Source organism: Phoenix dactylifera, chromosome 11 (genome assembly GCF_009389715.1).
Source record: "Phoenix dactylifera cultivar Barhee BC4 chromosome 11, palm_55x_up_171113_PBpolish2nd_filt_p, whole genome shotgun sequence".
NCBI lineage: Eukaryota > Viridiplantae > Streptophyta > Magnoliopsida > Arecales > Arecaceae > Phoenix > Phoenix dactylifera.
Genome location: NC_052402.1, coordinates 17,064,053 through 17,089,598, shown reverse-complemented (window position 1 = coordinate 17,089,598; position 25,546 = coordinate 17,064,053). Strand labels below are relative to the sequence as shown.

General features: G+C 38.9%; 2 protein-coding genes across 2 annotated transcripts; both read left to right on the top strand.

Moving 5' to 3' along the window:
- The first annotated feature begins 1,942 nt into the window (after nt 1-1,942).
- Nucleotides 1,943-5,730, top strand: LOC103714744 (E3 ubiquitin-protein ligase CSU1). The gene is made up of 2 exons (XM_008802120.3): nt 1,943-2,332; nt 4,781-5,730. The coding sequence occupies exons 1-2, from the start codon at nt 2,094-2,096 to the stop codon at nt 5,454-5,456; spliced, it is 915 nt and encodes a 304-aa protein (XP_008800342.1). The 5' UTR covers nt 1,943-2,093; the 3' UTR covers nt 5,457-5,730.
- Nucleotides 5,731-20,407: 14,677 nt separating this feature from the next.
- LOC103714746 lies at nt 20,408-25,546 on the top strand. The gene is made up of 5 exons (XM_008802121.4): nt 20,408-20,808; nt 21,189-21,252; nt 22,443-22,607; nt 24,500-24,565; nt 24,672-25,546. The coding sequence occupies exons 1-5, from the start codon at nt 20,561-20,563 to the stop codon at nt 24,930-24,932; spliced, it is 804 nt and encodes a 267-aa protein (XP_008800343.2). The 5' UTR covers nt 20,408-20,560; the 3' UTR covers nt 24,933-25,546.

Genomic DNA, 25,546 nt, shown 5'->3' with positions numbered 1-25,546 from the left:
TCCCCGCTGGGGGGCTGTGTTACGGGGGGTTCCCCGAATTTAGTCCCACATCGACCGTGTAGCGGAAAGGTCTGTGCCTATAATGGGGGGCTCAATAACCCTTCCCTTAGGAGACGCCTTTTGTGGGGCAAAACCGTGCGGTGCCGCTAAAATCGGACCCAAAGCGGACAATACCTTCTGAGGGACACTCTCTCTTCTGCTGCTCGGGTCGGTGGGGGCTCTGCTGGTGACGGGGTGCAAATCCCGCATCATAGCTTATTACTTGCTTGCTTAGTTACCCCTACTTATAAAACGACTGATTACAATACTTTAAATAGATACAATATGACCTGTTAGATACTTTTCACATATGCATCATTATGAATCGAAAGACACAGCTATCAAATAAATATATAAATTTTATGAAACACCACTTAGGAAAACTACAAGAATATTCTTGTATTTTATTAATTAGTACTAATTAATATTTCATCAAATTTGGTTTATGTTCCAGCATTTCAAGCCTTTGTTCTATTTACAGGTTTTGAAACACAATCATTTAAATGAAATAACTACACTTTGGTGTGGTTTACCAATAGTTTTCCAACGTATGGTTGCCCTTACAAACAGAAATATAACAAGCATAGCCATATTCTACGGATCGAATATGGAAAAATCCAATTCGAACCGAACCAAAATAACATGTTTGGATTTGTTTTCCAATTTGATTGGTGTTCCCGCGCACCCCTCCCCATTAACATAATAAGACGAAAAAATAAAAATACTCTTGATTCAGGAAAGTTGTCTTTTATCATTCAATCTTCTATCATCCATCCACCTACACAAATCTCAAAGTGCTACATTCTCTATCATTCGTCTACTTGTATGAATATTAAAGTGTCATATCCTTTGTCATTTGCTAGCATAGATCTTAAAATGCTCTAGTCTCAATCATCCATTTACATATACATCTCTTAAAGAGCCTCGTTCTTGTTGTCCATCCACCTGCATAGATCTCAAAGCTCTTCTTTGTGATCTATTCACCTACACAGATCTCAAAGCACCTAGTTTACAATCTGTTTGCTTGTATAGATCTCAAAACATTTCATCCTTCATCATTCATTTGTCCTACACATATAGCAAGACGCTCAATTCTCTATCGTTCATCCACTTGCACATATCTTAAAACACTCTATCCTCTTTATTTTTAAGGTGCTCCGTCCTTTATATCTATTTGCTCGCATAAATTTCAAAAAAATCCATCCTCTATCATTCATCTGCTTACACAGATCTCAAAGAACTTTGTCCTTTATCATTCATCTACCAGCACTCAAAACACTCCACCTCTGTCATTCACATGTCTGCATAGATTTCAAAGTGCTCCATTTTATATCATTTATCTATTTATGTAAATATCAAAGAGGTCCAACATCCATCATTTGTCTGCGTATACAAATCTCAAAGCATTCTTTTCTTTGTTATTTATCCACCTATATGCATCTTAAAGTACTCTATCATCTATCATCCATTCACAAGCACATATTTAAAAAGCACTCTATCTACTATCATTCATCTATTCGTGCAAATCGTAAAGTAATTCATCTTTTATTATTCATCAACCCACATGGATCTAAAAGCATTTCACCTTCTATAATTTATCCATGTACAAGGATCTTAAAGCCCTTCATTCTTTTTCGTCCATCTGCGGGCATAAATCTCGAAACGCTACCCTCCCTCACCTCTCCTTTAATCCCACCCAAAACAGAAGTTCTCACTAAGTTTGTGAAAAAGACAATTTAAAATTTTTATAAAAAATAGTTACCGTGTGATCTTTATATAATAGTAATTTGTAACGAAAGTACGCGAGTGGGCTGGATTGCAATGGATTTAAAGTTTTAGCGGCTAGTTGATTTTTTTTAATTGGGATTTCCAAGTGTAAATAGCCCAAAGAATATCTATTATATTTTATCTCTTCGTCGGATCCCACCGCGTTCTCAGTTTCGGCGATAAAAGGGCGACGTTTCTGGGTTCCGCTTTCTTCTTCAAGCTAGGGTTAGGTTGCCTTTCCCCTTTTCTTCTTCTTCGAGGGTTTCGATCGGGCTCGAAGGGACAGGATGCCGCAGCGGCACTCGAAGAACAACAACGACCTAGCGTTCTTCACGTACGACGAGAAGCGGAAGCTCGGGTACGGGACGCAGCGGGAGCGGCTCGGCAAGGACTCAATCAAGCCCTTTGACGCCTGCTGCCTCTGCCTCAAGCCCTTCATCGACCCCCTCTGCTGCCAAAAGGGTCACGTCTTCTGCAAGGAGTGCATCTTCGAGTGCCTCCTCGCCCAGAAGAAGGACATCAAGAGGTGCCCTCGCTTCCCCTCTCCCTCTCTCTGATTCTTGATGTTTTGATCCCGAATGCTGTCGTTTTTTATCTTTTTTCGTTGATTTGCTTTGCTCTTTTCATCTATTTCAAGATTCTAAGGTAAAGATTGAATCTTTTGGATGTTTTGATGCGGGGTGGTCTGTCTCTAATGAGGTTACTTTGGGAAAATTAGGGCGGATTAGTTTGATGAGTGGATCGATTTGACCTGTCATGTGGCGATGTTGTAGTCTTTGCTCCCTAATTTGGGATTTGTTATCATCTCTGCCGTGTTATGTTTTGCGATTATCTAATTTGATTGATGGGTGGGTCTGATATCTTTTTTATAGTATTTGTAGGAAAATCTGCCTTTAATAGGAATTATTGATCAATGAGGTTTCATATAGCGAGACCAGGTAATTGGGACAAGGCTTGATTGTAATGGCTCTAAAGTCAATCTCAATTTGCAAATCTGGGAATAATTCTGGATGTTTGAAAAATTCATGTTTGGCAAGAAGGTTTTGGCTTAAAAATGTTGGAAATATAAAATAATAGGGTTTATGAGTATAATATTTGTGTGTTTCTGAATTGGGCATTATTAGATATTCTATGATTGGGCAGATAATCTCCCTCCTCATCTTCCTGTGTAATTCTTATTCTTAATAAAAGTTCTGACTAGTTTGTTCCAAGAATGTCTTTTATGATTTTTGTTTTATTAGTAACAGAATACTTGTGACCGGTACCAAAAAAAAAAAAGATTAAAAAGCATGATGAATAGAGCAAACTCTGTTTGTGATATCAAAATATGTAAACAAAGCCCAGACAATGAAACACATTGCTATGTTAAAGTATAATCAATTACCATTTCTTCTTGTTATGCTTCTCATGTGCAAACCAAACACATGATCACCCATTTTATGCTGACTTAGACCATCTAGACTTCCCAGTATGGCTTAAAGACTTGACTGCTTCAACTTTTTCATCTGAACATGTTTGTCTTGGCCGAAACTAAAATATTTTGTTTGAGGCTAAAATTGACTGCCTAATATTAAATTAATTTCGAGCCAGTATTGGTTTCAAATGTTTTGGATACGAAGTTAGCTGAAACAGGCACTGTTGACTACGATTACGCTTGCTTCTTATAATTCTTCAACTTTTTAGGTTTTTTTAGGCTTTTTAGATTTTTTTTTTTGATTGAAATTTAGAATATACTTTCCATGAATTTGAATTCAACTCTTACAGTGTGTATTTATTGAAAAGAAATGGGGCTGTATTTTGAGTTGCATTATTGAAAATCAATAATATCAGTATTAATAAATTTATGCTGGTATGCATGATCAACACATACAAAACAATAAAACATTGATGGCGAGCGCTGATGTATATCAGAAAACTGGCAGCATCGGTTTGTTGGTGTGATTGTGAACCATGAAAATCATATAGCAAAGGCTATCTCCTTTGGAGGATGGCATGAATTGGAAAAAAGGGAAAAATTCCAAGGTTGTCTGTAAAGAGTGAGTGCAGGTTCTAATTCAGGTGCAGGCTAGGGGAAGCAGGTCCCTCAAAAAACAAATGGAACAAGAAGTTTTTATGAAGTGGGTGTGGGAACGAGTTTCCTAAGAGACCCTGAAGTAGGTGCCAAACCCTAGATAGAAATTTCTAGTTGTGAAAGAAATAAAGAGATGTTTTCTTTTCTTAATCATGCCGCTGGTGGGTAAAATGATACCATTTCACTTCTTTTGACAAGATTATTTATGCTGTCAAATATGATTGGTCAAACCCACTAGTCATTCTGAATATCTAGCATTAGGTCACTTTTTCCTGTGCATGATTACTTTAATTAGGAATATAGTGAATGCAAGTCATGTTGCTCTTGATCTCTGTTCATCTCAGATTGAGTTCATTCAATTTGCAACTAGTTTCTATTTGGGTTATGGTTGATTGGGTGACTGCTGGTTTCTGGTTTTATTGAGTTGACTGTTAAAGAAATTTCATCCACCATCTTTTTTTCCCCTTTTATTATGTGTGTTTGGGGTGGGGAGGGGCTGCTTACCAAGGTTGGTGGTGAACTCTTCTTTGTTAAAGGAGTGGAAAGGAGCATTAACCCACTCTAGGCTCATGAATGGTTTGTAATAGCAATGTTTCCATCTGTGGATGGGATGTGAGCTTTGTTTTTCTAATGTGCCTATGGATTGATAGTGGGCTTTCTTGCACTAATTTAAGAACTTGGACTTTGCTCCAGATTATTTTGGAAATTGGTTAATCATGAGCCTAGAGTCCTCCAGATGCTTGGCAATTATGATTCTGTCTCTAGTCCTCACTGGCATGTGGTTTGGATGAATTTTGGCCTCCTAGATGGACTGCATTTTGTTCCTTCTGCACTCGCCTCTGCATTTCTTCTCCGATTTTGTCTTTAGTTTTCCTTTTGAGTTTTTATTCTTGATATGGACAGGAAGCTGGCTGCCCATACTGCTCAGCAGAAGCAAGAGAAAGATGAGGAGGAAGAGAAGCTGATGTTGCAGAAAGCTCGAGAGCTTGATGCTTTTGATCAACAAAATCATGGAGCTGTACCCCAGTACAGCGACAGGAGTCATGCACGTGACAAAAATGGCTTCCATGGGGCTAACAGTGTGAAGGTAACTTCCTATGAAGAGGAAGCCCTTCGAAACATGAAAGCCTTTTGGCTTCCCTCTGCCACCCCTGAAGCACCTGCCAAGTCAGAAGCTCCATCCACCGACACGATCTGTCCAGAAGGTAAGGAGAAGTTGAGGTTAAAAACTCTCTTCCCCATCTACCTTACAGAATATAACAATGAACATAAGAAACCCCAGTCTCTGGAAAGCAGTTATATATGCCCAAGCTGCAAGGTTACATTCACCAACACACTCTCTCTTGTGGCAATCAGCACATGCGGTCATGTATTCTGCAAGAAATGCTCTGATAAATTTTTAGCTGTGGATAAGGTATGTTTAGCGTGCAACAGAGAGTGCAAGGAGAGGAACTTAATTTGCTTGGAGAAAGGAGGGACTGGGTTCGCTGGACATGGGGATCGTTTGGAAGCAACAGATTTTAAACATGTGGGTAGTGGCAGTGGGTTGGGGCTGGTGAGACCAGCTGCGAGGACTTGAATCCAAGAAACTGAAATCATGGATTAGAGAGGTTTTTGTTCTGTTAGTTTTACTTAATTGGAATGTGATTTGTACAATAGTTGCGAGTGGACGAATATAAAACCACTATATTTGGTTTATGGCCCCTCCTGCAAATTCTATGTTTGAACACTGTACTGGGTCTTCTTCTGAATTCTGAAGCCCGTCTTCAAATGCAATGTTTGAACACTTTGTTGGGTGTTTTGTGCCCTGTTAAGCCCATCATCTGCAAATTTAGTGCTTACATTTGTTGGATATTTTTGTGCATTGTGGATGGCTCATATGTTTCAGATGGTGTAATTTGTAGGTTCTCTCCAAATGTTGATGCTTGAATCCTTGATGCTCGACTTTACCATGTTTATTTCAATTGAATGGAATCAAGAACTTGATAATTGACAATCAAACAAAGGTCTAGATATTGGAATGTTTGCGTCCTTTGTCTATTATCAGCATAATGTACTTTGATTGCTGTACTGCAGCTTGACCACCCGCTCAAGCTTATCAGGCAAACAACCCAATGCTCCACCCTCCCGAGGCTTCTGGTTTGCAGATCAAATTCCCGGATCATTTATGGGACTTGGAACACAGATTTTCTGCAGGTGCGGTGGTGGCTGCATACCCTTGCCCCTTGGCCTGCAAACTTTCGTAGCCGATTTATTTGGAAAAGGAAAAAGAAAAAACATAGCCACCTTTGATGCAATAGAGAAAATTTCTATTGCAATTATCGGTAAAAGCACTGAAACTTTTAATGTAATTCTTCATTCATTGGGAGGATGTTCATGTGTTTCAAGTAAAAATGTGTATATGATGTTTCACAAAGAGATCTATATTTAGCAGACTATATCAATCGTAAATGGATCAAATACACCGTTGATTTAAAGTTGATGCCTACCCTCAAGTTGTTTCTACTTAGCTACTTGCAATCCGGGATAAGAAATTCTACTTAGGCCAAGATTGAGAACTTTGATATCATTCTATCTCACCAGAAAGGAAAACACGGTACCTAATAGATCGAGTAAAGTAACTATCAGAACGAGCAACTGTTAAAAACGCTGAAGAGTGAAGTTAAATTGGTCTGACTGCCCATCCTAAATAGGGTTATTACTCAACCAACGAGAACACAATATTGAGCGAACAAATGTAGGATTTGGCGGGTAGCAGGGGCATGACGAGTAAAGAGAGAGGGTCGATTATCGTGGGCAGGCAGGCCGAACAAAGACTAGTTAGTGACAGGCCTAAGACCGATCGGGCAAGAAAACCCCATCACCAATGTCCATTTGTTCTGTCACCGAATCCCGGCTAATCTTATTTCGCTCCACAAGTGGCTTCAGTATGATAGCGACTTGGCTCGTGAGTGCTTCTAATAGCCGTATCAACTCTCTTCCATATAGAATTCAAGCTGTATGGTCACTTCACTTTAAAAGCTGTATCAACTCTCTTCCTCAAGCTGTCAAACTTCCCTAGGTGATTCATTTAACCCTATTAATAACATTACAAGCAAGATTAATTTCCATTTAAAATAAATAAGAAAGGAGATGGTTGGTCAGGTGACAGTGTTCGGTGGTTCCGGATAGTTCAGGCCCGAGCAATTCGATCAACAAATTATAGGGTATGGACTCAATCAGAGCTATGGTTGACCAACATGGTTAATCAATAAAGATTTCAAAGACATCCAATAAGACCGGAATGATCGGTCCAGTAGACATGCCGGACACTAGAGCAAAATCAGATCCTTTACAGGATCAACTTGAGTTCGTAGATCAAATCGACAGAACCCGATACTATATTTTTTGGACAATCTAGAAAGAGAAAGTAGAGAGAGAAAGGAAAGAGAAGGTAGAGAGAGAAAGTGGAGAGAGGAGAGAAAAGGTGAAGAGAGAAAGTGGAGAGAGGAAGTAGAGAAGAGAGAGGAAATGAGAGAAAAGAAGAAAAACGAGAGTGGGATAGCGCTCTCTCTCTCTCTCTCCTCTTTTCTTCTTTTTCTTCTCTTCTTCTTCTTTTCTTCTTTCTTCTCTCTTAGCAATAGCAAGAAACAGAGGGGTAGCTAATGGCGGTGGTTGGAATAGTCCGGCCAGGTGGTGGTGGTGGTGGTGACGGCCGGGCACTCCTTGACTTCTGGCCATTAGCCGCACACCGACGGCCACGACTCTATCGTGAAGGAGAGCAAAGAGGTCGTGGCCTCTACCGAAAGTCCAGCCAGCTCAGTTAGCTTGATTTTATTTTGGATTGATTTTATATTTTAGGTTTATTTGCATATTGTTATTTTAGAGCTTCATAGAATTGCTTTCTTTGTAGGGGTCTTTTTATTATTTTGTGACCCTATACATCGTTTAGGATTATGCTATGATGAATAAAGATTTGTGATTCTCTTCTTTTAGCCTTGGTGTGAAGCCTTGAGCTAGGGCTAGGTGCGAAGCCTAGTTCTCTCCCTCTCTTCTTCCTCTCTCTCTCTCCTTCTCTCTCTCCCTCTTTCCCCCTGTTGTCCTGCATCACTAGAGTGTTATCTCCGCTTCGGTGGCGTTCGGCGGCCCTGATTTCCGGCGGCCACAAGTTCGAACAACCGTGAGCAAAGAGAGAGAAGAGAAAAAGGAAGAAACGAAGGGAGGGAGAGAATGGAAGGGAGATGGAGGAGGAAGAAAGAAGAAGGATCGATGGAGTCGGAGGTTTTTATAACCCCTTTGGAATGGATAAGAGCGTCCCAACGGACGTAACGAGCATACCGGCCATTTCGGTGGGCCGTTGGGCGGTTGCAACCGCCTCTAATGGCCACAACTCTCCGAGCCGGGTTTAATGGCGGCCGTTTGGCCACTTGAACACAGGATCATGATCCCCTGTTCTTCTATTCTCTTTTTTTTTTTCACTTCTAAATCAGAAGCCGGCTGGTCCAGGTCAGGCCCAGTTGGCCAGATTCTTACAGCAACTATGATGCATCAATCAGAGTGTAAGCTTGCCTCTGCTCATGTTCAGCATCTTGATTTGTTAGAATTGCAGGATCATCATTCACCTTAAAATACTGGTTACCAGACCTGTTCTCCTCGATACTACCATCCTTCCCGAAGTCTTGCACATCCAGTGGCATATTTACACTGCTGATATGATGTGCAAAATGGTTTACTGACTGAATCTCATATGGAGTGATTTGGCGTGCCATTCATTCATGGTATCACTACAGTTATGCAGTGATTTTATGTTGATTTGTATTTGTTCTCCTTGTTCCAAAAATTGTTGCATTTGCATTTGCCCTATTTTTGCAGGCCTCCACGCTTCTGCAGCCAGCCTCAGGCAGTATTTGGTTTCTCATGATGCAGGTATCTTGGCAATGTGCATTACTGGATAATTTTGCTTCACAGTCGCCGGCATCCTCCAAGCATGAATCCATGTCTTCCCAGCCTGGGGACGATATAACTAAAGAACCTAGAAAAATTGTCTCCTTATCGCACTTTCTTACCAACTCTGTGGTACCGATGTTGTCAACTTTACGGGAGTCCGAGGTAGAATCCTGCAAAACAACAATCTCTCAGGTTTCTCCATTGCTTCTAGATAACAATTCAATTCATAAATATGTGAAATATGTAGTGATCCTTCTGGGCCAAGAGTAGATTGTGAACATGCATTATCACATTCAGCAGCAACTTCATTATGAACATAGCAATCGATTACCTCTTTAGATGATTGATAACATACCCATGAATTGTGTTGGTTGCATTCACTTGGTCCTCTCATAGAAGAACTCCATCTGGGACAAATTTGAGTGGTAGTAGTGTTGGGAAAAATTTAAATGCGCACGCGGCCCGAAATTTGGCCGCGTGCGCGTTTGAGAGAAAAAAAAAAGGTAACGCCCAGCGGGCGTTACGCATTTCATTCTGGAAGCGGCCGCGGCCGCGTGCTCGTTTGAAAACGAAAACGCTCGTTGGCGTTTTCGTTTGCATTAAATGGGACGCGTGCGCCCGTTGGCGCACGTTTGCGAGAAGAGCGCGGACGCGTCCGCGGAAGGCGCGGACGCGTCCGCCGAAAAGACCATATTGCTCCCGATTAAATCCCTATATAAACCCCTCCATTTCATCTCTTTTGGGGTACGAAAAAAATATAGAAAAATAGTGGAAAAACTCTGGAGAAATTCTTCTTCCCCTTAGCCACTTCCGATTTTCATTTTTACATTTTTATTCAGTTTTATTTTATTCTTTTCATACTGCTCTTTGCTGGATCTGCAAGTCCGATCGGGTTCGTTTTGACTTCTTCTGAGACGTGCCGAAGAAGAGGTTGTAGGGTCGTCGTATCTCCGAGAAGAATTGCCGGGTGACCTGTACGTGGGGGCAAATACTTTTTTGGGACAGCGTCTACGCGCTTCGACCTACTTTCAATCAGGCTACTTTCTTCTACTTTTATTTTTAATTTAATATTTGTAGATTGGTAGGATTTGAAATTCTATGATATAAACTTATTAAATGCATAGATTTACTTTGTGCTAGAACAGATTTATTTTGTATTAAAATAGAATTATTTGGATGCCGAATGATATGCATGTATATTATTTCCTTTAAGATTTTTTTTATTAATTGAATTTATAGATTTATTTATTTAGTTAGGAGATATATTGCTAACAATCCAAAGAAGTATTTATTTTTGTTAGTAATATATAATTAATTAAATTCTTTATTACAATTGTGGCATATTAGATTTTAATTGCAATAATTGTTTTTGCTAGCACATCATCAATAATAAATTATTCTAAAGAGTTAATAATTTGGTTAACCTCCAAGAGGTTTATTATACCTCCATTTGGACTTCTCAAGGAGTAATTTCCAGATCCCATTCAAACGGAAAATTCGGAAATTGGTTGATACATAATAGTTAATCTATTGAATTGACTTATTAGATCTCAATAAATTATTCTAATAAAGGAATAAATATTTTAATTCGCTGAATTGACATTTTAGATCTTAATTACAATAATTGATTTGCCATAAAATTAGTAATCAATTATTTCAATAAGGCAATAATTCAAATCTAACATATAATTCATTAAATTGATATTTTAGATCTCAATTAAAATAATTGATTTGCTACTACTAAATTAGTAATCAATCATTGCTAATTCGGAAAATTCAAATGAAAAATTTTGAAATTAGTTAATCCACAATATCTAATTTAAATTTGCATTTAGGTTATTTTAAATATTGAATTTGTGTGATTTCTAGTGATTATATCCACTAACTAATAGTGTCTAAGAAAAGCTTGTCAAAAAGGCATACGTGCCTAAGAAAGGCTGGTACTTAAGTGAGCCTAGTGCTCCACCACCGATCTGGAGCTGATCTGGCTATTAGTTTTCTGGATATATCAATTAGACATCCAAAGTTCAATATAAATATTACTGCAATCTTTTGACATAGATTTTTTTGATTTCAATCAGGTTTCTGTCACTATTCTGTAACCCTGATTCTATGGCCTCAAACACTAGTGACCATCTTAGTGCCAAACCTGAAAAATTTGATGGCCATAACTTTAGGAGGTGGCAGAACCAAATGCGGTTCTGGCTCACCACATTAGGGTTAATCTCAGCCATAGGTGAAAGTACGACCGAAGTTGATAACGGATCCAACCCAACTACCTCTTCCAACACTGAACATTCTGCCTCCACTAGCACACCCTCTAGGACACCTGATGAGATAGATTATCATTGTATCCATAGAATCCTAGGTGCTCTTTCTGAGAGGCTGTATGATATCTATTACACAGCCAAGAGTGCCAAAGAACTCTGGGACACCCTAGATAGCAAATATGGTCTTGATGATGCTGGGGTAAAGAGGTTCAAGGCCTCCGATTTCAATAAGTTTAGGATGGTGGACTCAAAGCCTATGAATGACCAAATTCATGAATTTGAAACCCTGATCCACCAGCTTAGGGCTAATGGAACCAATTTGGATGAATCATTCCAGGTAGCCTGTTTGATAGATAAACTACCTACTTCCTGGTCTGATTTTGCTAAGACCCTGAGCCATACCTAAGGAATTCTCACCCTAACCCAAGTCTTAAACTCCATTAGGATTGAAGAGCAGCATAGGCTTAGAAATAATACCTCTACTGGACCTAAAAATTATGCATATAATGTAGAAGCTCCTCCTAAGAAAAATCAGAACCGACCCTTCCGTAAGAATTTCAAGAAGAAACCCTACAACCCTAGAAACCCTAACCACCACTACAATGGGAAGCCTATTCAATCCCAGGAGCAGAAGAAGAAGAAAGAGGAAGGTGGTGCTCGTTTCTGTTATGTGTGTGGTCGGACCAACCATTTGTCTCCACAGTGCTTCTATAAGAAGACTGCACCTCTTCAATCTAAGAAGAAGGGTCCACACACATCCAGTGCTCAAGTCAACATGGTGACTTCCGGCGCTGGCTCCTCTGAGACAGCTTTCAGATCTCAAGTGGAGGAGCTGTGATCATGGCAAACAGCTCGGAGGCGCGTGTGTTAGGAGTAGGACGTGTGGACTTAAAGCTTACATCTGGAAAAGTCCTGTCCCTGCACGACGTCCAACATGTTTCAGTTGTTAGGAGAAATCTCATTAGTGGTTCCTTGCTTGTCCAGCAAGGCTTTCGTCTTGTTTTTGAGTCCAATAAGGTTGTAATTTCTCATGGTGTAATGTTTATTGGAAAAGGATTCCTTAGTGAAGGATTGTTCAAGTTGAATGTAATAGCTCCTTTAATAAATGAAAATCATTTGATTATGAATATAGAACCCCCTTCTATTTGGCATGGTAGATTAGGTCATGTAAATTATAATTCAATTAAGCAACTTATGAACCTAAATCTAATACCAAAAAGTGATCTTAAGAACCATGAGAAATGTCAAATTTGTGTAGAAGCTAAACTCCCTAGGAAGCCTTTTAAATCCGTTAATAGGGATTCAGATATATTAGAGTTGATCCATAGTGATGTTTGTGACTCTGGTAGAACTTCTAGGGGAGGTAACAGATACTTTGTAACATTTATAGATGATCTATCGAAGTTCTGTTACATCTACCTAATTAAAACCAAGGATGAGGTGCTCAGCAAATTTAAAATTTTTAAGATTGAAGCTGAGAACCAACAGGAAAAGAAAATTAAAATTCTTAGATCAGATCGGGGAGATGAATATACATCAAATGACATAACTCAATTCTGTGAAGATCATGGAATCATTCATGAAGTGACTGCACCCTATTCTCCCCAATCAAATGGAGTAGCAGAAAGGAAGAATAGGACTTTAATGGATATGGTGAACTCCATGCTTATAAGCTCAGGAGTGCCAGAAAATTTGTGGGGGGAAGCTCTTGTTTCAGCATGTTATATCCTTAATAGGATTCCCTCTAAAAATAATGATCTAACCCCATATGAAGTTTGGAAACATAGAAAACCTAATCTTAGCTATTTAAAAGTGTGGGGGTGCTTGGCAAAAGTAAAAATACCCGATTTTAAGAGAAAGAAAATAGGCCCTAAAACAGTGGATGCCATATTCATAGGTTATGCAGCCAATAGTAATGCCAATAGATTTCTGGTGATAAGTTCAGAAGTAAATGATATCAGTAACAATACTATCATAGAAGCTAGAGATGCAACATATTTTGAAGACACCTTTCCACTTAAGACTAGAGTAGATAGCGGTATAGCTAGTAGCTCTAGTAGAATAAGGACAAGAGAAATAGAAGTAGAAGCAGAACCTAGGAGGAGTAAAAGATCCAGGGTAGAGAAAACATTTGGAGATGATTTTTATACCTTCCTAATAGAAGACTCTCCAACTACCTTTGAGGACGCAATGAAATCTTTGGATTCACCTTTTTGGAGAGAAGCTGTGGACAATGAGATGCAATCAATTATCCAAAACCATACTTGGGAATTGACTGATCTTCCTCCTGGTTGTAAAACAATAGGATGCAAATGGATCTTTAAGAAAAAACTTAGGCCTGATGGCTCTGTAGATAAATTTAAGGCTAGATTAGTTGCCAAGGGTTTTACTCAGAGATCTGGTGTAGATTTCTTTGATGTTTATGCACCTGTAGCTTGGATTACTACTATTAGGGTCCTTATAGCATTAGCCTCCATTCATAAATTAGTGATTCATCAGATGGATGTTAAGACAGCTTTTCTAAATGGAGACTTAAATGAAGAAATTTATATGGACCAGCCAGAGGGATTTAAAATTCCAGGCCAAGAAAATAAAGTTTGCAGACTAGTCAGATCTCTTTATGGTCTTAAACAAGCACCCAAGCAATGGCACTTGAAATTTGATGAAACCATAATGACATTTGGATTTGAAATCAATAGCACAGACGAATGTGTATATCATAAGAGAGTTGGACACAAATTTGTGATCTTGTGCCTTTATGTAGATGATATACTGATCTTTGGGACAGATCTTCAGATAATTAATGAAGTAAAACAATTTTTAAGTCATAAGTTTGATATGAAAGACTTGGGACAAGCTGACTTAATTTTAAATACCAAAATATTTAGAAGTGCAAAAAGTATTGAGTTATCCCAAAGTCATTATGTTGACAAGATACTTAATAAATTTAATTATTCCGATTGTCAGCCTGTCTCTACTCCATTTGATCCCTCTACTCATCTTAAGAAGAACTTAGGAACTCCTGTCCTTCAAAGCCTATATGCTCAAATCATAGGCTCACTAGGATTCCTAACAAACTACACTAGGCCAGACATAGCATATGCTGTAAATAGACTTAGTAGATATACTGTTAATCCAAATAGAGATCATTGGACAGCATTAGAGAGAATTCTTAGGTATCTTAAGGGTACCAAGTCCTATAGTTTGCACTTTAGTGGGTTTCCTGCTGTTCTAGAAGGCTATAGTGATGCCAACTGGATCAGCGATACCTTAGATGTTAAATCCACCACAGGATACGTCTTTCTCCTAGGAGGTGCTGCTGTGTCTTGGAAATCCACCAAACAAACCTTAATATCTAGGAGTACCATGGAGTCTGAACTGATAGCTTTAGACACTACTAGCACTGAGGCTGAGTGGCTCAGAGATCTACTTATAGACCTTCCTGTAGATGAGTCACCTTTACCACCTGTCTCCTTACATTGTGATTGTAAATCTGCAATAGATAAGTGCAACCAAGAAAATGCCAATGTAAAAATGAACAGGCACTTAAAAATACGTCATAAATCATTGAGATATAAATTGAAAAATAATGTTATTGCCTTGAATTTTGTAAAATCAGAAAATAATTTGGCTGATCAGCTTACAAAAGGTTTATCTAGAACAGTGGTTCTAGAGTCGTCGAGGGGGATGGGGCTTAGCCCATAAAGATAGATCACCACGGTGGAAACCCAACCTTAAAAGGTTCAATGGGTAGAAACAAACCGAAGTGTGACTAAGAGGAGCACTATTTTATGTTGTCCTCATCCCTATGGCGCTAGTGCTCATAAAAGCAAGCGGTAGGATGAGTTCGTTTGTATAACTCTTAATGAGTCCGAGACCCAAGAGGCAGGAGCTTCCTTGCTAGCATCCTTATTAGGACTCACCTATATGTGCAGTCGTGAGGCCGCGATTATGGGAAATGGGCGATTCCCTAAAAAGCACATGAAAGATACCTGCGCATGGCCATAATAGCGCAACCCGCTTAGAACCCAGATCGGGCTATATTATGTGTGCTGTTGATTTAATCTGAGCCATGGACCGAGGTTCAAGGTTAAGACCACCTTGACTCCACAGATGTAATCAATTGTCACTAAGTGAAGGTTCAAACCGAAAGGTACCTACACCTATTACATAATATAAGATATCCAGCATTTTATTTTGATTTTAAAATTATTTAAATTTTTGTGGGGGATTGTTGGGAAAAATTTAAACGCGCACGCGGCCCGAAATTTGGCCGCGTGCGCGTTTGAGAGAAAAAAAAAGGTAACGCCCAGCGGGCGTTGCGCATTTCATTCTGGAAACGGCCGCGGCCGCGGCCGCGTGCTCGTTTGAAAACGAAAACGCTCGTTGGCGTTTTCGTTTGCATTAAATGGGACGCGTGCGCCCGTTGGCGCACGTTTGCGAGAAGAGCGCGGACGCGTCCGCGGAAGGCGCGGACGCGTCCGCCGAAAAGACCATATTGCCCCCGATTAAATCCCTATATAAACCCCTCCATTTCATCTCTTTTGGGGTACGAAAAAAATATAGAAAAATAGTGGAAAAACTCTGGAGAAATTCTTCTTCCCCTTAGCCACTTCCGATTTTCATTTTTACATTTTTATTCAGTTTTATTTTATTCTTTTCATACTGCTCTTTGCTGGATCTGCAAGTCCGATCGGGTTCGTTTTGACTTCTTCCGAGACGTGCCGAAGAAGAGGTTGTAGGGTCGTCGTATCTCCGAGAAGAATTGCCGGGTGACCCGTACGTGGGGGCAAATACTTTTTTGGGACAGCGTCTACGCGCTTCGACCTACTTTCAATCAGGCTACTTTCTTCTACTTTTATTTTTAATTTAATATTTGTAGATTGGTAGGATTTGAAATTCTATGATATAAACTTATTAAATGCATAGATTTACTTTGTGCTAGAACAGATTTATTTTGTATTAAAATAGAATTATTTGGATGCCGAATGATATGCATGTATATTATTTCTTTTAAGATTTTTTTTATTAATTAAATTTATAGATTTATTTATTTAGTTAGGAGATATATTGCTAAGTAGGACTTAGACTGGCTGAATCAGTTTCTGAAGCAACGTTATTTTCAATCGCTTTTTGTGCAACTTCCCCTTTTTTTTTCTTCTTTTTCTTAGAGGTTCTTTTTACTGGCTCATCCATATTTGATGAATTTGATGCTAAGCCAGCTGATCTATTCCCATCAGAGGAATGTCTAGAGAGCACGGCCAGATCATCGGAACACTGCTTGCAGGATCCAATATCTATCATGTTCTTTGGGGATTTGACACCTCGTGAAGCTTCTTTTATTGCATTTCCCAAAGGTCTGGATATCTCACCAACAGAAGAACATTTAGTCCTCAAGTCGTTGCATTTTGAAGATTGCTGCCGTTGAAAAAGTGAAGCTGGAAGCACCAACCCAAGAACATTCATTTTTTAGATGGCTCCAGAAGTAGTTAGGGCTATGATCCAAGTACCAGATCCTTAAGTAGAAAAACGAAGAAAAAATATTGCACGCACAACAGATTGTACGGTACCAGTGTCAAAATTACACCCGAAATAGTGATAGGAAAAAAAAAATTAAACGGATAATAGTATAAATTATAGATATAGATTATATACCATAAGGACATAAGTCATGGCCTTTTTCATATAACATAAAATATTATATATCTGCAAAATATACTTCTAAAACCCTGTATGCAGTCAGCATCTTGGCAACAATAGTATCATAGTCAACAAAGCCACATTACGAATTAAGATTAACATGGAACTCCCAATGAAGGGATATTATCATATTGCCTAAAGCTTACAAGATAGAATCCCAATATCCTCCTCTAGGAGCTAAGGTGACTCCCGAGTAAGGCGAGTACGCAGATTTTGCTGCCAGAAAACCTTGGTTTTAAGGTTCTTCAAATATACAGGCTACAGGTAGTGCAAGAATCAGACTGCCAGTTTTCCTTATGGGAGAAGAGAACCCCAACTCCTACAATAGACACACACCTTCTATGGATGGTGACTAGTATAGTCGTATGCAACCTCCACAGTTATCAATATATAGGAAACAGATAAACATAAAAATATGGCATAAAGGAGATGATATTTGAATATATGTATACGTGAGTTTAATAGAAGATTCATCATTACTCATCAGTCAAAAATTTGAAGACTTGTTGGAGGAGGTACAAGGATGATTTTCACGGTTAATCGGCCTTTGATCGAAACAAAACTTTTGGGGTGTGAGAAGCTTGAATTTTTTATGTCTAGAAAACTGAGAAGCTATGATATCTACACACTAGCCAACTGCACCAGCAGCACCACCACTAGTTCCGCATAGCACCTTTAATCATTTTAATCAGTACATATCAAACTGATTGTATAATCTAGGCATACAGAGAACTCATTTTTATCCACTAAATAAAGTTATACACGATTCTTAATTGATTTCTGAACTTGGGATCCACCGAAAGAAAACTAATATCTGACAATTAGCTGCAGTCCTTTATGTTTGCAGAGAAATTTTAGAATGGAGCCTCTGTTAGTAGAAGTCAATAATATTAGTGAATCATTGATTTTTGTGCCACGTATTTGCTTAGTTAAATCTCTTGTAATTGGCCAAGGCATTTTAAATTTGCTAAAATACAACCTGTTAAGCTACGCATATAATACCATAGACTTGGTTAAGCTAATGATATATTTTTTTATTTGACCATAAAAAGTCTGTAAGATGAGCAATCAACAAACCTAGAACCTCTTTAACCTGGATCAATGATTTAAAAGCTAACAAATTCAAGATGGTCTTCTGAGAAAGGAAAAAAAAAACCCATAGAAATACTTCGCACGTGCGAAGCGCCAAATTCTCCACTCGTGCGGGTCCAATTGGTGATCCATCTGATGTAACCCAGATTCTTTATAAAGTCAGAACGCGGAAGCAATATTTTCGCTGCGAAAGGACTGGTTGCGGAATCAAGTCGAGCTTGTGATATAGTTAATCAAGCATGGTAGTGGCCAAGGAATCATTTGGTAATTGAATCTTTTTCTATTATGAAATGTGGTGCAATAGGCCAGGGAGGCAATATTTGGTATAAGTTTTGATCTTCATTTACATAAAAAACTTTTTAGGCTTGATTATTGGCTTTTGAGATTGAAGATATTGATCATTGCCTACCTTTGGTGTTAGATTTTGCATTTAAATTATAAAATCTATTTTGTAGAAACATATCACTCTAAAAGTAGAGAATATAGAAAGTACACACTAAACCAAAAGATTGTATTAAAGATTTTGTTAGTGATGGTAAAATCAAGTTATTTTCATCATTAAAAGTAGATTTTTTTTTTTGATTTTATTGGATGTATTCATACTCATCAGATATGATCCATCTATATTAGTTAAAAAAAAAAATAATAGCTTCTTCACTGTCCAACTATGTACAATTACAATTACAATTAAATATCACAAAAAAAGTACTGACTAAATAGCTTTTTTAGTGGTTCATTTGATATAGAGGTGGAAAACCTGTCATAATATATTAAGCAACGACAGCAGCAGTAGCAGTTGCTAAAAGGTAGATATACATTTTACTAAAATACAAAATTTCCCGTAAATAATCAAAATGCCGTGCATCTCGAAGCTGGTCGAACAGAAGTGGCGCCTCGTGAATAACAAATTCATACGGTACCTCCCCTAGATTGATGACATAACGAAGGATCCCTCCACTGGCGGATAACGAGGCCAACCGGACAAAACAGAGCAGTAAGCCAATTAGCGTTCCCACAGTGTAAAGACAAAATTTAAAAGACATTTCTTGCGTTTGGGCCTTATCATCCACGTTTACTTCAGTGCAATATTAGTACACCACGCAAGCACATCGCTTGACAAATGTATCTACACACTTCCACTCCAACGGAAACAAGACCTCTATGATCATGTCGCGAGCTTTCCATGAATTTTTCTGACTATTTTTGGATTTTTTAGTCATATATAAGTATTTAAAATTTTTTCGACGAATAACCGCTGTGAAATTATACACATGCTCGTACGGATCTGACATACTTCTTTCGTTTAAGTTCTGACGTTCTGGTCAGTTTAAAGATCTAAGTTCATTCAAATCTAATTATAAACGTCACGATCGGTCCATGGTTGATTTCAATGAGTCAATATTACAGTGTTCTATAATTTATATGGGCCATAAGCTGGATTTGCTCTGATAGCATTTATAATAATGTAGGATCTCATCTAAAATGACTAGCTAAGAGATATTTTTAGTTTCTTAATTCTATATAAATATTTAAAATTATCTAAGTGAATAAATATATGTCTTTCTTTTATAATGAGATTTTGCGGCCATATCAATCCGGAAGGAGCTTTGTTTAAACATGGCATATGGATATCCTTGTTCTAGCTAATATTGACCCGTCACAATAGCTGCAAAGGAAGCTGGCACATAACAATACACGATATGCGCTGTCAATGGGATTCGTCGAGTGTGTGGTCTAAATGATTCCATATTCTCTTGCGGTGGCGTGTCCGGATAATGCGAACTGTGTCAACGGATAGAGATTGTTTCGGAATACCGACAAAGCGATCTTTGATCCCTATCCATTGGCGGCACGCCATATCCTCCCCTCACATGCTGCGCTCCCTGTTATCCGCTTGTAATGACGTCCCCATCCGTGATTACGATATTGCCCCTATCCCGGTTCTGATATACCATCTTTCGATGAATTACCTGATTCACTAATCACATCCGTCGAAAAGGAGAGTTCCCCGTCGAGAATGGACCTTACGATTAAAAGCAACGGCTGTGATCGTATAATCTGGTCGAAAGGTCTCTACTGGAGGCTACGATAGGGAGTGGGCGGGGCACGGGTACAGATTAGTTCTACGAAGCTGCTATCGTTTTATTATAAAATGGATCATTGCTCATAGAAATCTTACGCTAAGGTGGGATCTGCCGTCCAGGTCGGTTGTGGGAAGCTATCGCGTCCGCTCGAATACTACGAACATGTGCGGCCGTTACGGTCATGCCCCCGCATACAAATATTTATACGCCCGCCTCCAAGCAGGAGAGAATGGAGAAAGCCGAGGGACGCGTGGCAGCATGCAAGCCGACTGAGACGGGACCAGCGGTCAAAAAGTAGTTGAAATTATGGGACCCACCTGCAATTAGTGCGCTAGCCAACGGCCTTCCCCTCCGTAGCCCGATTAGAGGAATACTTTTTTGTTTTAACTAATAAAATTAAAGTTAATAAATCTCGCAATGCTTTTAAGGGAAGAGCAATTGGGGTTACGGGCAGGAAGATAGATTAAGGATTAGGGTTTCGTTGGAGGAATGCGGGTGGGGGGGAGAGGAAGGCAGCGAGGGATGCCAAGGAGCAGAGAAACAAGAGGGAGAGGCGAACTCTAGCCCTAGTCCTAACCATAGTTATTCTAATTCGAAGGGCTGGTTGGGTGATGGCTGAGGCGAAGGAGGAGGGGGCGAACGGGGTGGCGGAGGGGGTGGCGGTGCTGGATTTCGACATGCTCTGCGCCACCGTGGCGCTCCAGACGCAGGGGTTCTCGGAGAAGAGGAGGAAGGGGGTGGCCGAGACGGAGGAGGAGGAGCGGGAGGAGGGAGGGGAGTTTGGTGGGGTGCAGCGGATGTGGGAGGGAGATGTTCTCGATTGTTTGGAGGATCGGCGGATCGCGATCGAGGCCGCATGGTGAGCTCCGCTTCTGGCGAGTACCATTTTTTGTTGTGTGTTTTTAATAAATTTTTGTTATTACTGGGCTAAAGATCTCATTTTGGAGAAGATGAACTGACGGTTTCAGAACTTGTGGTTTATAGACAAGAAGATTTCAGAAAGTTGGGTCCTTTTCCTTTCAAATCCCTATATTTTCTGATATCGCTTTGTTTTTATCTGAAATGGTCATGTTTTAAATTAGGGTACTTTTTTCATAAGTCACTTGGTTTATTTTCCCCTTTTCTTTGATTTAATTTCTGTGATGGACAAAATATAAATTCAAAATATGTCAATTTTGTAACGGAAATTGTTATGGAATTTAGATGGTTTATTTGATTGTAGAATTTTGGTGTTTGCAGTTGCCCGTGCTATAGATTTGGGAAGAACATGCGGAGAGCCAATCTTGGGTCTTGTTTTCTTCAGGTGAGCCTAAGTTTGGTGGAGTACCGTTGATTCCTGCTCCCAGATTTTTTCTATGATTTTTATTGGATATTGACCAATAACTTTTGCACATTTTGTTTCATGATAGATGTTGGAAAGTAGTTGAATGTTAGGAGTTAATCTAATTTGCTGTTTGATCTTAATGCGGTAGACATGATACTAATTCTAATTTACATTTAAGGATCTAGCCTATGATAGCTAACAATGCAGCATCATATAGAGTGCAGAGAATTTCATTTGGGAATCTATGATGGTTGACGCATCATTTACACATTATGAACTTTAATATTTCATGCCAGCATTGAACCATTGCTGGTTGTTGCAATATTGTCCTTGATGCTCTCAATGGTGAAGGTTTAAACTTTTGAGAAGCTCTTCTTTCCTTGATTTTGCCCTATGGGCTCTGCATTCACAGTTGTAGACCACACACCTTTATGCCCACCTACCCACATCCAACCCTTCTCTTCAACCAAGAAAAATCTACCAACTCCCTTAGGAGAATCCATGAGCTTATTAGTCAACTTTTTCAGTAAATTGATATCAAACTATCTTAGTCGAAGAACATTGCTGAGAATGGTGATCGGTTGTCCATTACTCCTGTACAAGGTGCAAACGATTGGTTTGAGTTTCTTAGATGCATTTGTTGTCATTTAGAATTAGTTAATAATTTGATAGAGTTTTCATCCACCAATAAAGAGGGCCTAAAAACCAAGTTTCTTCCTCAAATCAAAGGCTAAACACAGCATGTCACACTTATATATGAAAATGAAGAAAACTCTGATGGACTCCAGTCTGTAATTTCATGTCAAAAAAAATGTGAATCAAAATATCCAAAAATTGTAGCACATATGGGGTTATATTTAACCTTCCAATTCAGTCATGTCTTTATCAATTGTCTTTTCTCTGGATTGTATCTGGTTAGTGTTTCTTGGTTAATGGAGTGTCAGTTGTGGTCCACGTCTGCCTTATTGGTCTTGTTAGAAATTTTGGTTACTGTGGTATAAGACTGCTGTAAATCTATTAAGAAAACTTACCTGACCAAAAAATAAAATTATTCTAATGATTAAGTTGAAATTATTCCTGCATTTTGCTTATGATAAAATAAAACATGACCTTGATGTTTATGTGATCTATTAGTCTTTTGACATGAAAGCATTCCTATTTTTCTCCAGGGAACTGCCTATTTTGTTCTTGCACTTCTTGTATTATCCAACCTCATTGCTTTTAGCATGACCAAGCGGTATAGCTTTCTATTTATTGGAGTTGCTTCTGCTATCTCATTTGGAATATATCTGGGTTATTTTCGGACAAGGATGCGAAAGCAGTTTAACATAAGGGTAAGCATCTCCCTAATACTGTCACATGTGATATATTCGCTTTTGTCAACTTGGTAGTTAATAGTTTCCTAAAAAAAAACTATTTGTTAATAGTATTAGTCAGATATATGTCTTTATTCTCCAACTTTTCCTTATTTTTTAAGTTATTTTCCTAGAACGGCAATGTGCAAGCATGTTTACTTAATTTGGAGGAATTTGTTGGATATTCTGCTCAAGGTTGTAAGTCTCGGTGAGATGGGGGGCATCTCGGCCGTCCCATCCTGTTGAATAGGAACGAAGGCCAAAACACTAAGGAACAAAGAGGAGGAGATGAAGAATTCATACATCGATTTGGCGGGGCTTTCTGCGGCTCTTTTCAGTGAGGAATCAAGGAAGAAAGCTTGGGAAGAGGGCTTAGAATCAGCGGCTATTCTTGACGATTCCAGTGGAGAAAATCCAAGGAGGAAAAAAAATAGGTGGGATCTTAGAGTTCTAGTTGAACTTGGATTGCCTAGATAACTATGATTTTTTGCCGGAAATCAGGGAAGAAGAAGACTCCAACCAGAGTCTCTTCTCTGCATCGTGCAACAAGCACGATTTGGCTTGGGCCTGGCCTCTTCAAGGCTGGCCCACAAGCCCAAGAGCTAGGTTGGGCGCTGTCGAGTTGGGCCTAGCCACTCCAGACCGACCCACGATCTTTAAAAATCAGGGTTATTATATGTTGGGACTCTGAAACCCATCCATGCAGGGAGAGAAGAAGAAAAAGGAAAAAAAGAAAGAAAGGAAAGATGAAGAAAAGGAAAAGTGAAAGGAAAGAAGAAGAAAAGGAAAGGAATAATAGGCAAAGAAAAAGAAAGGAAGGAAAGAAGTAAGAAAGAAAAGAGAAAGAAGAAGAAAAGGAAGAAATGAATAAAGGAATGGATAAGAGAAAATATTAGAAAGAAAGGAAAGAGAAAGAAGAAGAAAAGGAAAAAATAAATAAAGAAATGGATAAGAAACTGAAAAAAAAGGAAAGGAAAAAAAGAAGGGTTTTTTTAATGAATACCCTTCTAAAAATTCAAATTTGCATGAATATTCTGTTAAAATTTATATTTATTTTTGTACCCTCATAAAACACTGTTTTTGCACAAATGCCTTTAATATAACGGTTTTTCTAATACCGTTAATAAAAACTATATTTATTTTAATTAAAAATAAGATAAAATTTTGAAATTATTTTTTTGTCCACCATCGTAATCGCCTAGTTTCTTTTTACACATTTGCTCATTAAAAGTATTTGTCATTTTTGATTTGAAATCGTTAATTTTGTAACGACGTTAGATAGCGTGGATACAGATGCGAAAACAAGGATAAAAAAGGGTAGAATAGTAAAACAAATGTTTTATGAGGGTATATATGCAAATTTTAATTTTAGGAGGCCATTCATGCAAAATTCGATATTTAGAAGAGTATTTATACAAAAAAGAAAGGTAGAAGAAAAGGAAAGAAAGGAAGGAAAGAAAGAAGAAAAGAAAAAAAAAAGAAGGAAAGAAAAAGGTGAAAGAGATGGGGATATCTAATAGTTTGCATAACCGACGCCGGGTTAGGGTGGGACAGCAGGGTTCCATAGAGAAATTGGGACATCTCCCTCCTATGGGATTTAAAATCTTGATTAGGTTATCGATGTTTTATGGTTACAGTGGATGTTTGTTGTGAAGATTCCAATGACATTGGGCAGTAAACATACTTCATTTGTTAGCTAATCATTGCTAAATGATTGCATTAGACGTTACACAGTTCTTTCCTGTCTCCACTTTTAATGCGACTGGCATTTAATGCCAACCGACACATTTACAAGCTGTCATTTTTAGACTTATAAATTGTTAATGCATGTATTCTTATGCTGTTCTTACATATTTAATCGTCATCTGCAGGGCAGCGACGGTCATTTAGATGATTGTGTTAACCATCTCATCTGCCCCTGCTGTACACTATGCCAGGTAATCATCATCTTCTGAAACCCCTAATCTTGATCAATATTGTTGTGTTGAAACATCTGTAGTTGAATTCGTACAAACTAACACAGAGTTGGGTTGGATCGTGCAGGAGTCCAGAACGCTGGAGATGAACAATGTCCAAGATGGTGTGTGGCATGGCCGGGGTGATACTATATGCTTAGGCGGTGGTGGTGAAGGAAGCAAGGCGTTTATTACTCTCCATCAGCCTCCTTTGATGCCAACCAGGTCCCCCGAGCTCTGTAGCATGGAAAGAACATCAGACAATGGTGCACACTCATGGATCACAGATGAATCAGATGATAGGCATTCAGAACCTTTGGTGCCATCAGCCCTACTGGAACAGCATTGATGAAATCTAAGCTAGCTAGCTGTACAGCATTATCGGCCGAGTGTGCCAGCCCAGAGAAGCCATCTATTGTTGTAAAACTATGATCTGTTGAATGCCAACTGATGGGTTACAGGCCTTTTATGATGATAACCAACCTAGGCTTTGATGTCTAGATCTCAAGAAGATTTTAACCAGCATCAATGGTGTGAAGCAGCCATCATAATAAGCATGATAAGTCGAGACTTAGTAGCAGTTGGCTGGCAGTGGATTTATACTTGGGGAGGGGCAAAACCAGACCTCTGTATATGTAATTGCGGGGAGCTGTAGCATCTAAGCGCAACTGAACTGGAAAGATTTTATTCAGCCTATTTGTTGTCGCACTTTTTTCCCCAACCATAGCTTAGATCAATTTTATCCGGCTTTGGATTGCATGAATCTAGTGGTGATGAACCTGTTTGCCATCCCTCAACTGATTTTTGAGGGATGAGATAAGAAGATTTGTCCAAAGTTTCCTGAGCTCGCTATCCGATTTCACTCGAGCTAGCTTATTTTCATTGGATCTACTGACTGGAAGTTGTAGCAAAACAAGAACATATCATTTGTAGTCCATAAAGGAGTCTACTTTCTGGTTCCTA

What these genes read in the sequence shown, in the direction of transcription:
- LOC103714744 (XM_008802120.3), top strand. Translation starts at nt 2,094, where the DNA reads ATGCCGCAGCGGCACTCGAAGAACAACAACGACCTAGCGTTCTTCACG. An exon ending in CAGAAGAAGGACATCAAGAG is followed by an intron (nt 2,333 to 4,780) that starts GTGCCCTCGCTT and finishes TGATATGGACAG; the next exon opens with GAAGCTGGCTGCCCATACTG.
- LOC103714746 (XM_008802121.4), top strand. Translation starts at nt 20,561, where the DNA reads ATGGCTGAGGCGAAGGAGGAGGGGGCGAACGGGGTGGCGGAGGGGGTG. An exon ending in GAAAGCAGTTTAACATAAGG is followed by an intron (nt 22,608 to 24,499) that starts GTAAGCATCTCC and finishes CGTCATCTGCAG; the next exon opens with GGCAGCGACGGTCATTTAGA. An exon ending in CCTGCTGTACACTATGCCAG is followed by an intron (nt 24,566 to 24,671) that starts GTAATCATCATC and finishes TGGATCGTGCAG; the next exon opens with GAGTCCAGAACGCTGGAGAT.